This window comes from Hippopotamus amphibius, chromosome 5 (assembly GCF_030028045.1).
Source record: "Hippopotamus amphibius kiboko isolate mHipAmp2 chromosome 5, mHipAmp2.hap2, whole genome shotgun sequence".
Classification (NCBI taxonomy): domain Eukaryota; kingdom Metazoa; phylum Chordata; class Mammalia; order Artiodactyla; family Hippopotamidae; genus Hippopotamus; species Hippopotamus amphibius.
In genome coordinates this window covers 137707731-137725155 of record NC_080190.1, presented here as the reverse complement: position 1 = coordinate 137725155, position 17425 = coordinate 137707731, and the positions used below count along the sequence as shown (strand labels likewise).

The window sequence follows — 17425 nt, the reverse complement described above, 5'->3', positions numbered from 1 at the left end:
ATACAGATTTTGAAGATGTCAGAAAGGCATTCAGGTCAAGCTGGCACTGGAGCAGGAAATGAGGTGGACTCTCCTATTGTCAATGTCAAGTCCTTCACCTTTGGAGACTTTTGTTCCTTATCTTCATTTCAAGATAGTGGCTACAGTGAGCTAAAATCGTGCAGCTTTGATAATACAGATAAAGAATTATTTGGAAAGAAAGAAAGAGGCTCAACATTAATCCATGAACACCCTGAAACTTCAAGTTTAGCCTTAACACATAGTTTAGAGTCTCCCACTCAAAGAAAGAGATTTGTCTTCCCCAGAGAGGAAAAGGATAAAACCCCAGAACTTTGTGAAACTCCTAAAGTCAGTGGAAAAAAATTTTTACTGCGCAGAAGATTGGACATATCTTTTTCCCTTCTAAAGGGGGACTTTGAATCACAAAATAGTTCTCTTGAAAGTAGTACAAGCCAAGTTCCCAATTTAGAAAAAAATATTCCAAGCAGTGATTCAGGTTTTCCAAGGCAAAATAATTTTAGTTCTTTGGTTACTAGCACTTTGAAAACAGAAGAAGTGACTTCCAGCAGTCAAAAACTGAGACTTAATTTTTCTCAGCAGAAGACATCCACAGTTGATGATTCCAAAGATAACTGTAGCCTGTTTGAAGTTGAGTGTATATCTCCGATTCAGGGCAACAGTTTTAAAGACTCCATCACACATGACTTTAGCGACAGCAGTCTATGTATTAACGATGAGAATACATATCCTGAACTTCTGGGCTCTTCTGTTGGTGGAACAACTTGTGGAACAGATGAGGACATATTTGTGACTCCAATAAGTAATCTTGTAGCAAATGTTAAATTTAATGCAAGTCAAAAGCTTTCTCCTTCAGCTGAAGTAAGACGCAATATTTCAACACCTGAAGACAGTGGTTTTAACTCACTTTGCTTGGATAAGTCAGAAGATCCCCTCTCTGACCAAGAGGGCTCTTTCCAAGAACTGCTTCAGAAACATAAGGGAACTCTCAAAGTCAGGGACACCATAAAAAAGTCAAGGCGTCTTGGAAGATTAAGAAGACTGTCCACCCTTAGGGAGCAAGGCTCACAATCTGAGGCAGAAGAAGAGCAGACCAACCTCTCTGGCTCTGAATCAACACCAGCGGCCACTTTAGATGTCTCAGAGAGTCAGCCGAACAGTGAGAATAAGAGTGGGGATTTGAGTTTAAGCTTTAAGAATTTATCAAAGACCCCAGCCTTGCAATTAGTGCATGAGCTGTTTATGAAAAGCAAAAGGAAAAGATTCCAGCAAAGCAGTGCACATGAATTGTTAGAAGAAAGGGACGGGGGGAAAATAGCTATACTACAGCATGTACTTGCAGGACTGATTGGTAAGAAAATGGGTATAGGAAAACTGGACATCTTAACAGAATTAAAATATAGAAATTTAAAGCATGTTCTTGCAATGGTTTTAGATTCCTTGACTGCAGAAAGCCTATGCAGGTAAGAAATTTTTGTTTTCTGTAATGAAACTGCCTTTTATTACTTTTTTTTTTTAAGTTGGAAAGCTTTTCTATTAGTTGAGTATGTTTTTAAAATTTTGTTTTATTATCTTGGTTACTTTATATTTTATCAAAGGTGGTTTAGTGAAATTCTTCAGTGTTACAGAAATTTCACAGAAATTTCGGTATATTGAATGTTGCTTCATAAGTAAAGAGAAACCAAGTCGCATATATAGGAGTATTGAGGGTAGGAACTAGGGTTACAAGACTAAAGTGAGACTGTTTATACTGGCAATTTTGCTTAGTGCAGGACTATCAGAAGACAAGCCCTTTGGGTATGCCATGACCAGGAGGGGAAGCCATGTGGACCAGGAGGGGAAGCCATGTGGAACAGGATTTTGGCAAGGTCATAGTTGGGGGAGGACATGCAAGAGAGTTAGTGAGCCTCTTTTTCCATAAGTATACGTCAAGAGTTGGGTTCATAGAATCCTTACTCTTTTATGGACCCTGCTTCTATAAAAACCCTTCTTTACCTTTTCACCATAAATTAAGTGTAGGCTATTGTAGAGAATTGTAGAATTTTATAGCTGGATGTCTTCTGAAATGTGTAGTCCTGTCAGGTATTTTGCAAATGAGGAAACTGAGCTCCAGAGAAGTTTAGTGACCAGCCAACAGTCACTCAAGGAGGCAGGAATAGATCCAGGTCTACAACCGAGCCTTCTGATTTCTAAGCCTGTATTCCCCCACAAACTCTTGTTAAGATTTAGGTCCTTTCAGAATAGCCTTGATCAGGAATGTCTTTGGTGTAACCCAAGTAGGATAATAAGCAGATTGCTGTTCTATATGCATGTACCTTTAAAAAATATTCAAATGAGATAAATTATTTGTTTAAAAAACTAAGGAGATGGCTACAATATAGGAATTTTATTTTTATATACTGCAGTATTTGGATACAGATCAGTTAAAATTAAAACTTGGGTGACTCATTTGGGTGCTTGTTTGTGGGAGCAAATGATATTCAGTCATATTTCAATAATTGCCTTTCCTTCCCTCCCTCCAAATTTATAGTATTGTATTGCAGAGTGCATGTATAATCTTGGCAGTGCTTATTCTTGGTACTGTGAAGATTATAGTCTGTTGAAACAGCTGAGGCAAATACCCAAATATGTATCATTTCTTCCCAGTTAATGAGTAAGTTTCTGCCTGTTCCTCTCCATCTATCTGATATGAGGCATATGCTTAGGGAGAGGCAGTGGTAACTGAAGTGGCCATGGTAGCTGGAAGAATAGTAGTGTTGACAATTCAAGTATAACCTGGGGCCCTCCATAACCTTCTCCTGACCCCATTCACTTTGAGTGATTTGCTAAATTAAAGTAATAAAAAAAGACCGGATTAACAGTTGCAGGATTAGCTTTTCTTTAATAATTAGCATAGTCAAAGTTATTGATAAATAAACAATCACTATACATAAATTGTTTTTTTCTTTAGCTGCTTTATTCTCATAAACTTTGTTTTATAAAATAGGAACTTTGTAGTGCTGCTCATGATAATATCTCTTAAACTTGACGCTTGAATAACAAGAGATTAGGGTGCTGACCCTCTGCCCTACAATCTAAACTCTGAATAGTTTATAGTCAGCCCTCCATACCTGAGTTTCCGCCATACCCGCCGCTTGACATCCCTGGACTCAACCAGCCAGACTGTGCAGTATTTACTATTGAAAATCCACATGTAAGTGGACCCACAGAGTTCAAGCCCATGTTGTTCAGGGATCAGCTGTATTTGGCACTTAGTACTTCCAGTAAAGGATTGATTCCTTTTGTGTTTATTTAATTAAAATGGCAGAAATTTGTTAAATACAACAATAGGAGAAATTTATAGAATCTCTTGCACTATAGTTGATAATCATTTGCTGCATGTCATGTTCCAAATAATTTAATCTTAGTGTCACGTTTAAGTTAAATTTTAATTAGACTCTTAGTGGACTCATTTGGGTTTATATGAAACTTTGTTTTTTCCTTAACCATTTATGAGATAGTAATCTATCAATATGATGCTGGCATATTTTAATAGGTATTCTTTCACAACTATGCAGATCAAGTCATATTTTTAATGTAAAATTTTAGCTTTAAATAAACTATCCAAACTTTAAAACAAGTTTTTCATATTGCCATATGTGAAAAATATTAATTCTGTGGAATATATACAAATAAGGACTGATCTTTTTGTTACAGTGTTTGGAAAGTGAGCAGAAACTGGCGAGAAATTATTATTCAAGATAAAAAAGCATATCGGAGGAGGAAATTTCATATCACACAACTGAAAACAGATTCTGAGGTAATGTATATAATACTATTCTAAAACAGATTTGAATAAATATCTAATAATCCTATATGGCTGGACAACCTAATTTGGTTTTCCTGATATTTTGCCATCTTTCAAACTTTCCACTTACCAACATTCACTCATAAATTTTTTTTTGTTTTTGAGGGGGGGTGCATGCTGTGCAGCTTGTGGAATCTCAGGAATGTAACCCTGGCCACGGCAGTGAAAGCCTGGAATCCTAACCACTAGGGCACCAGGGAACTCATGCACTCATAAACTCTTTGTTTTTCCCAAACTGCATCTCTATCCAGTCCATAAGTGGAGTAGACTAACTGACATCAAGAACATCTTACTGGGTTTTGTACCCTGTGGTGATACAGGTATAAACAGGCGATTACAGTACAGGTGTGTTGGAGGAAGCCCAGAGTTAGCTCTCTTGGCACACTTAAAAGGAGTGGAGATCACGAGAAAGAAGAAGTACATCTCAGCTGAGACCTGAATAATGAGTTAGGCAGGGAAGGTGTTTCAGCAGAGGGAATAACATATATGAAGGCCTGGAGGTGAGTGAGCATGGCAGGTTAGTACTTGTAAAGCATTGTAAACTTGTACTTTCTTGAAGATTTGAGGTCCAGCATTGAAGTTACTAGAAAAGTTTTACGGAAGCTGATTAATCATTCCTGGGGATACTGCTCTGTGTAACAGGCCTCTGATGACGCTGGCACCTATATTTACTGTATATTCAACTTTTAGACCTTTCTTAGGCATCAATACCAAAAGAAACTCAGGATTTCTTATTCTTGTTCTAGTAAAAAGTTTTTAATAACATAAATTTATAATTTGGCTAAATATAATAACTGAGATGAAGGATGGCATAAACAAATATGAACATCTAGATATAGATTGGGGGTTTCTCATTCCAAGGAAATGTTAGGGACTGCTATTAACGAAAGTATTGACTTTCTATTTTACTTGAAGACAAGTTTTACCTTCTCACCTATGATAATCCTTTACAACTTACTCACGGCTCTTTGCTACTTAATGCTGCAGCTGCTGGCTCTGGGAGCTTATAATATTGAAGATATTAATTTCCTTCTTAACATGTCTTTTTAGCGTGGTGCCCTACATGCTAGGGACAGACCAAAAAACAAATTTTTAAGCAAGTACCTATTAATATTAAACTTTTAGCTCCATGTACTCCTTACATTCTATGTGGTTGTGTTGGCAAGCCTTCCGGTAATTGTAGACAAAGTATTCTACCTTCATATCCTAGCCACGACTTTTTGTTTTTAAAGTTGGTTTCTTAAAGAACTATACGTTTTTCCTTGCTTGAGTTTTTTCTCCTATTTTGATTTGCTTTGTTTTTTTTTTCCGTAAAAACAAGTACGTGGTTTAAAACATCAAATTGGACTTTAAGACTTATTAAAAAAAACACATATTCTCCTGTCCTTCCTACTCTTGATTCTTGCCTCATCGAGACAATCACTTTTAACTCTTTAGCTGTTCCTTTTGATATTTACCTCCATAATTCTAAATGGCGTGACTTTACTGCTATTTCTTGTTTTGTTTTTTTCTACAGAGGGACTGAGTTAGGTCTCTAACCTCTCACCACTACCTATCTACCCACCTCTCCCTCTAAAGTCCTTTCTCCTATCTTATGAATGTAACTACACCATCATTTGGGAGTGAATTAGAATTAGGTGCTGACATTGTTAAGACTGTGTTGAGATTATTATGACTTTTTGACAGCTGTAACAAGTAGTACAGTATGATTATACCTGTTACACCTTTTCTCTTATATAACTTTTTTCCTCAGAGTTAATAACTGCCCAGTTTCTTTCTTTCTTCCTTTTTTCTTTTTCTTTCTCTCTTTTATTTTTCTTGTTTTCTTTTTTCTTTTTTTTTTTTTGCTTAGTGTTTCCCTATACAGATCCCTGACTCATCTCCTATTATCCCCCAGAACTGGAAATCTCCTCTGTGTAAGTCTGAATAAATCAGCTATTCTCCTTGTTCCTTCTTTTCCTCAGAGACATCCTTCCAGATGCCCTTTGCCCTCCTATTCTGAAATGGACTGGTTGCTTTCTACCTGAACTACCCTAATGTATATCACTAACCAAAACAAAAAAATTGTAAAATGAAGTTTTTTGGTGGTTTTCCTCATATAGTGTCACTGAAAGCTCCTTATAAGTAAAAATTAAAAGGTATACACCAGCTACGTGTAATAGGATCTCACTTTTATCTGTTTGCTTTGCAGCAGTGAGAATGACCATTAAAATTGGAATATCACACTTTTTCCACTGAATTTCTTAATTTACTGTAATCTTCACTGTTGTCTTATAATCATGGAAATGAACATCAGTAAGGTGACTCCCCTGTTACATTTAAATATTTCCTGGTAATGTGATGGTGGCTATATTTTGAAAAATGTTGGTGCTCACGAACATGTGCTTTTGTTGACTGCTTGACCTTATACTGTTCAGAGATAGTAGCATGCATTTTAAGCCCCAGGAGGACAGGGATTAGACTGTTTTATTCACTTGGCACCTATTAGATGTTTTATGAATATTTGTTAAATGAATGAATGCTTTTGTGGCTGAAATTTGCTTCAACAGCATATCTCTATTCACTTTTTGGTGCATGCATCATCACTGTGTTTGCCAACTGCATCAAAATCTAATGGGTGTTTTCTTTTAGTATGCTTTTATGTCATATGCTTCCAGCCTAGGCTGCAAATCATTTATAAAATGTAACGTAAAGAAATGTATTGAATCCTTGACTAAGTTCAAATGTATTCATTCTAATTTCTGAAAACCAATATTCATCCATTACACTTATGCATATGTTGTTACACTGTTAATGGTGTAATTTTTCACAGCCAGCTAACTTCATTCCTATATTTATCCTGCTATCATTTCTCATGTTTTAACTCTCCCCCTTTAGAAGCCAATTCTGGCAAAAGGAGACTGTCAAGGGAGAGGAAACACAATTATAGTTGGATACTTGAGGAAATTCACCTGTAGTACATTTTATTTTGATAATTGGTTATGAATGCCAATTTGTTAAAAAAAAAAAACTTGCTATTTTTTCTCATTCCCAACCTTAACAAAATAGAAGGCTATAAGGATTATTCACTGAAAATATTTCTTAGCTAAATATTTGAGTAATGTGGAGATCCAGTTCAAATAAGAGACATTTTTTTCTCCTTTTAAAATATCAAAGCTGTTTAAAACTCAAGTGTAAAAATTAATCAAATATTGCAGGTATTCAGTATTTATAAAAACCAGCCAAACAAATTGGGTTTCATCGTCTAACCGGGCCCATTATTTTTCTGACATGTGGCTAAGGTAAGAAACCTTCAAAGAATTCCATGATGTTCCATAGCAAACTTTGAAAAGATTCACCTCCTCTTACACCTTGGCTTAAAAGGGGACTTGGTAAACTCTGATCTGTGGGCCAAATCCTGTGCATCACCTGTGTTTTTAAAGTAAGTTTTATTGGAACACAGCCCTGCTCTTTCATTTACATATCTCTATAGCTGTGTTTGCTAAAATGTAAAACGACAATTGAGTAGCTTGCAACTATCTAGTCTTTTTCAGGAAAAGTTTGCAAACCCATGCCTTAAGTAGAAAAAGAACCAATCATGCAGACTTAAATCTATCATTTATTGTCTTAATTTTTTCATTTTATATTTCTTTGACTTTTAAATGCTAGATGAGAGAAATGCTGTTTTTCTAAAAAGGAAAGATTTAGGGAGAAAATTCTAGTGGTGTAAAACCACTTCCAAACATATAAATACATGTGCATCAGAAAGCTGTCCTGGAACTTTTGATATTACATTGTTGACCCCTCTTGTCTTTTACCACAGGGGGCTATATTAAATGTTGAGGATGCTGCCACTCGGCTTCATCTTTTAAATCGATCAGCTTTAAGATCTGTGCAAGCACAGGCTAGGACACCAGGTTTTCAGAAAGAACAAGTTTCAACATTTTCTCCTTGGGGAGAAGTTTTGACACCTATAGTGAGCCCTTCTGTTACTCACTTAAGTAGTAAACAGGAAGAATATGTTAAGGTGAGTATTTATCATAAGTTATTAGAAGCAAATATTTACAGAGTTTGAAATAAAGCAATTCTCTATGCGAAAATGGAAGATTTAGTGTGTGTGCTTTTACTGCAGGTTGCCAAAACACTTTTTATTGATGAAGCATTAAAACCTTGCCCAAGGTGCCAATCCCCTGCTAAGTACCAGCCTTATAAGAAAAGGGGACTATGTAGCCGCACAGCCTGTGGTTTTGACTTTTGTGTGTTATGTTTGTGTGCTTATCATGGGTCTGAAGAATGTAGTAGAGGAGCAGCAAAGCCAAGAAATAGAAAAGATGCTCTTCCAGGAAGTGCCCAGAGTAAGCAGAATTTAAAACGCCTCTAAAGAGACTTATAGAAGAAGCATTCCCTCTAAGCAACATTTTGTTTGACCTAATTATGAATATTTTGAAAGCATACAGGTCTTCCCATCAATGACAGATGATGATTTGTTTCCTATTTTGTATATATTATGATCCATGTCATATGTTTTCTTTAAGGTAGTGAGTTTTGAAAAAATCTTATTTTACTGTCATTTTTACTCATTTTAATAACTTAGTGTTTTTAAATAAAGAATTTGCAGTGTTTTATATGTATATGTATTTAACTGTTTCATGTAACATTAAAAAATTGTGCATTTCATCACCATGTGTTGAAATGTTCTTCAGTCACTTCTCAAAAATATTTTTCCAAATAAGATTAAAAATTTTGAACTTGAGACAGGTGGCCTTATAAATTTCAAAATCTTTGAATATTTGACAAATGAAATATAAATAAAATGTTTTCAGAAGTTCTGTTGAATTTAGCCTATAATCTCAATCTTTCTCTTAATTTAGTGAGTGTCATATTTGGGCAGACTTCTGATTAAATAAAATTTACTTAATATTGATAACTAAGAAGATGTAAAAAGTAAATTATTAGATATATGTGGTTATTCACTACGAGAGTCTTAGTTAATGAACCCCCATAAGTCACACATAAGTTTTTTTTTTACCTTGTTGCACATGAAATTGTCAGTAGTGCATTGTGGGAATCTGGAATCCTCCCTCTAGTCCATTAAGAGGCACTTTGTTATTGTTTTAGGTATTGCAATCACATTTCCTGCTCAGTGTGTCACATTTGTCATCTTATGGTTACTAAGTCCATTAGGAATGTAATATTTTATTTCACTCCGGTGGTGAAAAAGTAGATTTTACCACATTTAGTTTTAGAAAGCAATAATCTACATGTGTTCCTTTCTACTGCAGGAACTGTTAAACAATGGAAGTTCAATTAAAAAAATATTTCTGGCTTTAAGTTGGGATGAGTATTATAGTAAAGTCAGTATGAGTGAAATAGTGTAAGGACTTAATACCATGTATTTAAATGAGTTTTAATAAAAATAAAACTTTCTGAAGACAAAAGATGAGAGTAGGAATTTAAAAGTTAATGAATAAAGCTAATTCCAAGCTTCTTATCGGTAGGTTTTACATTTGTGATGAGGTCAAGAGGTAGGTAGGTTACCTGGAAGGAAATCATGTGGTATTCATGAATAGCTTTATTAGACAGACTCCAGCTATTCAGGAAATCATCATCATTATCCTAATTGCGGTAAATTCTTATGTATTATAGTAACTGGCTGGTGCAGCTATCCTAGCCATATCTCCCAATAGCGTCCTGTGCTTCTGTCGTGGTACTTTTTTAACTTGTTTCTTTAATTTTCTTTCCCCATGAGACTGTAGGCTCTCTGAAGGCCTGGACTGTGTCATATTTGATTTAAATACCATTGTAAGCCTAGCCTGGTGCCAGGAAAGCAGCAGGTGTTCAGTAAATATTTATTGAATGAGTGGATTTTTTTTAGTGCTACCAGTGTTATTTTTTATCCAAGTAAACCATTATAATGCTATCCTAATAATTTGTTAATTTTTAATGCTTGATTTCATTGTTTAATGCTTGATTACACACAAAAGTAGAATCTAAATGATTTCTTAAAAGTGCTTTTAAACATGTAATCAATAGATTTGTTTGGTCTACTCCTTTTAGCTGATTTTTTCCCCAAAGATTGATTGATTGATTGATTTTTGGCTGCGTTGGGTCTTCATTACTCTGCTCAGGCTTTCTCTAGTTGTGGCGAGCAGGGGCTACCCTTCGTTGCAGTGTGCAGGCTTCTCATTGCAGTAGCTTCTCTTGTGGAGCACGGGCTCTAGGCTCGCAGGCTTCAGTAGTTGCAGCACGCGGGCTCAGTAGTTGTGGCTCACAGGCGCTAGAGCACAGGCTCAGTAGTTGTGGCACATGGGCTTAGTTGCTCCGTGGCATGTGAGATCTTCCCAGATCAGGGATCAAACCCATGTCCCCTGCATTGGCAGGCAGGTTCTAACCATTGCACAACCAGGGAAGTCTCTAGCTGATTCTTCTTATAACTAGTTAGGGTATAATGGAAGGGACACCAGGCCAGGAATCAAAAAGCCTGTGTTGGTATCCTGAGCCACTTACTAGCTGTGCCCTTATGCAAGTCACTTATTTATTCCGAGTGTATTTCTTTAACTATAAATAAGGGAAGTTAAAAGAAATGATATACTGTGAAAGTACTCTGTTACACCAATCAGTGTTACTACACATTTGGCTGTGTGTGAATATAATAAAATGAAATAACATTTGTGGGGATAGAGCATATGATCTTGATATCATTAGCACTATGCTGAATGAAACTGTAAAGTCAACCTCTAAGCTGCTTGTAAAAAATGTCTAGTTGAAAAAAAAAGTCAGCAAACCATTAATTGAGCATTTGCTATGTAAGGCACTAAGTCCTTTACATGAGTTAACTCATTTATTCCTCAAAGTGACTCTATAATGCAGCAATAACTACATAATATCATTCCTTTTTTTATATCAGGAAACCAAGTATCAGGTTAAATAATCTAAAATCACACCAGATAGTAAGTGTGGGGAGCCAGGATTCTAGCAGAGGTAGTCTGCCACTTGTATGTGACAAAACTCTTTGCAGAACCTTTGTTGATAAATTCAAGATGCATAATTACCATGTCTTAAATGGAAGATTGCTTTGCCATTTAAGAAGAAATACCAGGAAAAAAATTCTAATTTAGCACAGTTCTGCCAGGAATAAAGTAGTTCCTTAGCTCATGAGTGGCTTAAACAACTATCTCGTTTGATAAACTAAATGAATCACATGAATACAATTATCTTGAGAGCTCAGTTCCAGAGAAAGGCCACTGCTTCCATCCCAAGGTCTTTGTAACCGAAACACAAGGCATGAAGACAAGAATAAGTATTACCACATTCCAGTAATGACTGCATTCTTACAGGTTGTGATTATTGGGTGAGAGTAAGCAATAAGAAAAAGCTCACCAATCATTTATTGATGGGACTACTCAGTTCCCAAGAAGATTCCAAAACAGGAGGGATGATTAAATTTTGCACTTTATTCTTCTGTTTCACTTCTTAATGAAGACATTAGAAAAAGAATTAGTATTAATTCTAGGGAAAACCAATCAATTCTTTACCTTCTAATGATTTAGGATAATTTATCTTTTCTCCCTATGGTGTGTCCGCCTTGCAGTCTTGCTAGCAAATGGGCAAGAACATTCTTTCTATTTGACTTCTGCTTGATTCCAGAAGGACAGATATTTCTTATTTTGACCCCCCAGTTTGGGAAAAAATGGTGATAAACTTGTGATGTCATAAAGGGGAAGCAACACTTTAAGAGCTATTTGATCATTTTATTCTAGCATTTCTATGGGCAAAATTAATAGATTTCAAAATTTATTCTAGCTATTTAAAGACTTAATGAAGTCCTATGGAATTCTTAGCAATAATTTAATGGTAGAAGCACTATTGAGAAAACGTTTCTGATACTTATGTAGCACTGTGTAAAGCTAAGTTTTTGGATTACCTTTGCTTAATTTATGACACAAAGCAAAACCATCAAAAGCTTATGACACAAAAATTTACTGAACATTTTCTACATTTGATATCTTATGTTCCTGGTTTGCATTAAGTTGTTCATAGGAATTTATTTTAAATTGTGTCTCTTAAAAATAGTGTAATATATTAAAAGATGGAAATACCCATCATTGTTTCTGTGTATAGGGTAAATATTTCAAAGCTCACACTAAACATTCCACAAGGGGGCACCAAAGACTCATTTATGATGATTTTGGCTGCCCTTGCAAAAGAGTAAACTTAGCTTTTATATATTTGACGTTGATGTGGTGTGACATTGCCAGATAGGGGAAATGTTCCTTGGCTTAATTTTTAAAGTGTATATAGAATAAATTTGGGTAATAGTTATTACTAAGAGTTGGTAATTAAAATATTTTAGCTGGCTTGCAAGAGTGTACTGTTTTCCTGGATGCCTTTTAACAGAACACCTTGTTGGCGGCTGGGTCTGTAACTTGGCCATCTATATCCCCTTGCCCAATGGCTCTGCCATCCTGGCTCCTTCATCACAGACTGTGGAGTCAGAGTAGTGGAAGGAGCAGCAGAAACATAGAGGTGGGTCCTGATTATGAATGGTGGTGGCATGCTACCAATTTTTTCACTCTGGAATTCTCATTTCTGCAGAAAGATGGTGCTGGTTCAGGTCCTAATCACATCCTGCCTAGATTCTGCTCAATGCCTCCTATTAGGTCTCTTTGCTTCTATTTTTTTCCCATCTGACTCTGTCCTAAGTGTCCATTGCCAGGTTATTTGTACTGAAACATGGCTCTAGTAATGTTGCTTCCTATTAAAGATGTAGCAGAATTTAGGATTTCCTAATGGTCCTAACTTTCTAGCAATCTCTCCCATCATTCCACTCTGTACACTTTGTTCTAGCCAAACCAGACTCCATACTGTTTCCTCAACTTCCCCTGTGCTTTCTCCCACTTCCTCTCTCACTTGCTGCACTAAATCCCATCAAATACAGCTAATCCTTAGTTTCTTTCCATGACTCGTTCTCTGATCTCTCCAACAAGACGAAATTCATACCTTCTTTGAATCTAGTTTTTATTCATACCTTTCTTGTGGTATTTCTGGCATGTCTTATTTGTATTAAATGCTTCTGCCATTAGCAAGTTCCTTAAGAGCAGAGTGGTTTTATTCACTTCTCTGTCTCTTTTAGCAGAATGTCTTATGCATGATAGATGATGCAGCAAGTATTAAATGAATTGCTGAATTAGTAAGGATTATCACACGATATAATAATGAATCATATGATAATGATATATAATATAATGTTATTACGAATGAGAATTAAGATATGCATGCATAGATGTGTATATACATACGCTTATGTTAGGTGTTTAGGGACAGAGGATGTTGGCCTTTAGAGGTGAAGTATGCATCACTTTATGATTAAGTGGTATATTATTACATGCAGAAAGCAAACAATACAAATTTTTATGTGCTAGGGTGGCAAAGATATTTTATTTTTTGTGTGTTGGTATTCTAAAGAAGGGAATATGTGTTCAAAACATAGTACTTACATTAAAGGAAAAAAAGTATTTTATTTCCTTTTTTTCTCCAGCTTTATTGAGATAGAATTGACATATGACAGCATGTAAGTTTAAAGTGTACAACATGTTGATTTGATACACTTATATATTGCAAAATGATTACCACCATAGTATTAGCTAACATCTCCATCCCATCACATAATTACTATTTCTCTTTTTGTTGGTGAGAACATTTAAGATTTATGAGCTTAGCAACTTTCAAGTGTATAATACAGTATCATTAACTACAATCACCATGCTGTACATTACAGTCCCCACAACTTTTTAATCTTAGAATTGAATGTAATTTTATTTCTTGAATGTTTTCATGTGTTTTGGTAAATATTAATGAATTAAGGCTTATTTGGGTGTCACCTGAGAAAAGTTGAATAAGCTTATATATCTAAAATAAATATTTTAATAATAATAAAGTCATGGGTTAAGAAGAAAACAATTATGATCTGGGTGATCTTGCTGAAGTACAAATCTGAGTGTGTGTCTCTCGTTTGTTTACAATCTTAATTGAATTGCTCAATTAATGATAATAGGTTATCATATGAGATAAATTTTATCCAAATCTGTTTTCTTTTTCAGCTGATATCAAATAAATTTTATCCAAATCTCAGTTTTCTTTACTTTTTCATCTGATATTATAGGGCACCTCAAATATAGTTGTTTGCTTTTGAGAGAGTTAAGACTGAGCCACTGCCCCTTCCATACCCCCTTTGCTCCAGCCCTCTAACCAGTTAGAATTTGTCAATGCTGCTTTCTTCTTTGGATTGTCATTCTCTCCCTTCCCCTCTGCCTCACTCCTGTCTGCTTTTTACAACTCTGCTTAGTGGACACCAGGGCTGATCACTCCCTGGCTGGTTATGCCACTCTCTGGAGAGCCCTTGTATCTGTGTTCTCACAGCATTTATCAGAACTTTTATGCTTTCCTTGTTAGACAGTGAAGTCCTCTGACCTGTGTCTGAGTCCCCAGTACTTAGTCTAGTGCCTAAGCATTGAATAGAAGTTCACTGTTTGCCAAAAGTCTTCCTGCCACCTCTTCCATGCCCAGCCTGGCTTAGGCATACATGGGGTACCCCTGGGGCACAGAGAGAGGGAGCTCTGTGTTATTGTTGAAAATGAGGAGTTGTCAAGGCTGCTGTCATGAAAGGCCTCTTTTCTCCTTATTCCCTGCTGCCAGGGAAGTGTACACTGGTGCCTCTCTCCTTTTGTACTGATACAGAGGATAATCTGCACTCATTTTCAAGTTACTTTGTAAGTGCTTTTGAATTGTTTCATGAGGAGTGTAAATGTCCCAAGGGAAGGGGCTGTTCTTTCTTAGCACTCTCCAGTGCTCTAGTGCCTACAAGTTTAATTGGAGAGACAGTAAATGTTGACTAAATGGGCTGTGGCATCATGAGACAGTGACCTCAATTTAAAATATTTATAGATCTTTACTGTTGGTGGCTAATTTTTAATTTAGCCAGGAAGTGAACCATGTATCTTACAGGCATTATCTCATTATATTAAAAGCAGTGTTATGAGAGTGGTACCATTACTATTTGCCTTTTTCCCCCTTTCAGATAAGGCTTAGAAGAGTTTAAAATTGTGTTCATCCCCGCTAGTGAATTTAGGCCTGAGGTTAAAATGGTGGCTATTTGACTCCAGATATTTAGACTTGGCTTTCTGTCTGCTTATACTAATTTGAGTAAAGTATCCGTCTCCTATGGCAGCAAACCTTTGGTTCTCCTGCTACCTGATTATTAGAGAACCACTTGCTGTTGGTTTGGCTTCAGGTAAGGAGATAGGAAATTCAAGCTAATGGACTTTTTATTTTTCCTGATCACTGATACCTGATTGTTGGATTAAAAATTAAGATCCTCTAGCAATCCCACTCTTGAGCATATATCCGGAAAAGCCAAACGCTCTAATTTGAAAAGATAATGCACCCCAATGTTCATAGTGGCATTATTTACAATAGCCCAAACACAGAAGCAACCTAAGTATCCATCAACAGATGAATGTATAAAGAATATGTTGTGTATGTATATATATATATATATACACACACACACATACATACACACAATGGAATATTACTCAGCCATAAAGAGGAATGGAATAATGCCATTTTCAGCAACATGGATGGACCTAGAGGTAACCATACTAAGTGAAGTAAGTCAGACAGATAAAGACAAAAATTATATGAGATCACTTATATGTGGAATCTAAAACATAGTACACATGAACTTATTTAAAAAACAGAAACAGACTAGAAAACAAACTTATGATTACCAAAGGGGAAGGGGGGAGGGATCAATTGGGAGCATGGGATTAACAGATGCACACTACCATACATAAAATAGATAAGCAACAAGGACCTACTGCATAGCATAGGGAGCTATATTCAATACCTTGTAATAAAGGATAATGGAAAATAAAATATATGGATATGTATATATACACATATATGTATAACCGAACCACTTTGCTTTATACCGGAAACTAATACAATATTGCACATTAACTATACTTCAGTTTTTAAAGATTGAGATCTTTTATTTTGACCAATCTAATGTTCTTTATAACTTTCTTAAAAAGACTTTTTTAAGGGCAGTTTTAGGTCCACAGCAAAACTAAGAGGAAGTTACAGAGATTTCCTGTAGACTCCCTGTCCCCACACTTGCACAGCCACCCCATTATCCACATCCCCACCAGAGTGGTACATTTGTTGTAACTGATGCACCTGCATATACACATTATAGTCACCCAAAGTCCACAGTCTACCTTAGGGTTCACTCTTGGTGTTGTACATTCTGTGGGTTTGGACAAATGTATAATGACTTGTATCCACCTCTATAATATCACACAGAGTAGTGTAGCCCTATAAATCCACTGTGCTCTGCCTATTCACCTCTCTCTCCACTAACCTCTGGCAACCACCAATCTTTTTACTGTCTCCATAGTTTTGCCTTTTCCAGAATGTCGTGTAGTTGGACTCATATGGTATGTAACTTTTTTCAGATTGGCTTTTTACTTAGTAATATGCATTTAAATTACCTCCATGTTTTTTGTTTGTTTGTTTGTTTTTTGTTTTTGTGGCCTGATAGCTCTTTTCTTTTTAGTACTGAGTAATATTCCATGGTTTGGATGTACTGGTTTATCTGTCTATTGAAGTCATCTTAGTTGCTTCCAAGTTTTGCTGTATTTCCAAGTATTTATGAATAAAGCTTCTATAAATATCCATTTGAAGGTTTTTCTGTGGACATAAGTTTTTAACTCCTTTGGGTAAATACCAAGGAGCACAATTGTTGGATCAAATGGTAAGAGTATGTTTAGTGTTATGTTTAGTGTTATAAGAAACCACCAAACTGTCTTCCAAAGTGGCTATAAACTTTGCCATCTCACCAGCAATGTTGTGGTTCCTGTTGCTCCACATCCTCACCGGCATTTGGTGTTTGTCGGTGTTTGGATTTTAACCTTCTGAAAAGGTTTGTAGTGGTATCTCATTGATGTTTTATTTTATAACTTCCAATAATAAAATCTTTATTTCTTCATTAAATATAATTCACTAATTTAATACATATTTATTGAGCATTTACTATATCATGGCAGGTTTTATTCCAGGTGCTGGGCCTATAGGAGAGACCCACACAGGTCAAAAAATCCCTTAGAGCTCAAATTCATTAAAAAAAAAAAAAAAAGCAGAGGAGAGGAGGGAAAAAAAAAGGAGATAAATAAAAAATAATGTATTCTCTATTTGTAAAAATTACAAAACCCTACAGCAATATTAGAATTTTAAAACTTTAACTAGGGAAGGGTTAAAAAATTGAATTATCTCATCAGTTTGTGAAAGAAACAAAGTAATGTAATGGAATATATTGACAATTAGGATAAATCTAAACCAGCAGGTCCAGATGGTAGTTATCTTGAATACGTTAAGCAATTGCCTAATGAATGTATTAAACCAATTATGTTCCTCCTTCAAAGAATTATGAACTAAGTGAAGAAACAGAAAGAATGCTGTTTTCTAGTTAAATGTGATACAGAGTGTATGTAGATGTTATCCAATATAGATATGTAATTT

The 17425-nt window shown here is 35.7% G+C and overlaps 1 protein-coding gene across 1 annotated transcript; it reads left to right on the top strand.

Annotated features, from left to right (window-relative positions):
• On the top strand, nucleotides 1–8225 carry FBXO43 (F-box protein 43). Its single transcript, XM_057734199.1, has 4 exons — nucleotides 1–1481; nucleotides 3715–3817; nucleotides 7668–7871; nucleotides 7977–8225. Exons 1-4 carry the CDS (start codon nucleotides 16–18, stop codon nucleotides 8223–8225), a joined length of 2022 nt encoding a protein of 673 aa, XP_057590182.1. The 5' UTR covers nucleotides 1–15.
• The last annotated feature ends 9200 nt before the right edge of the window (nucleotides 8226–17425 follow it).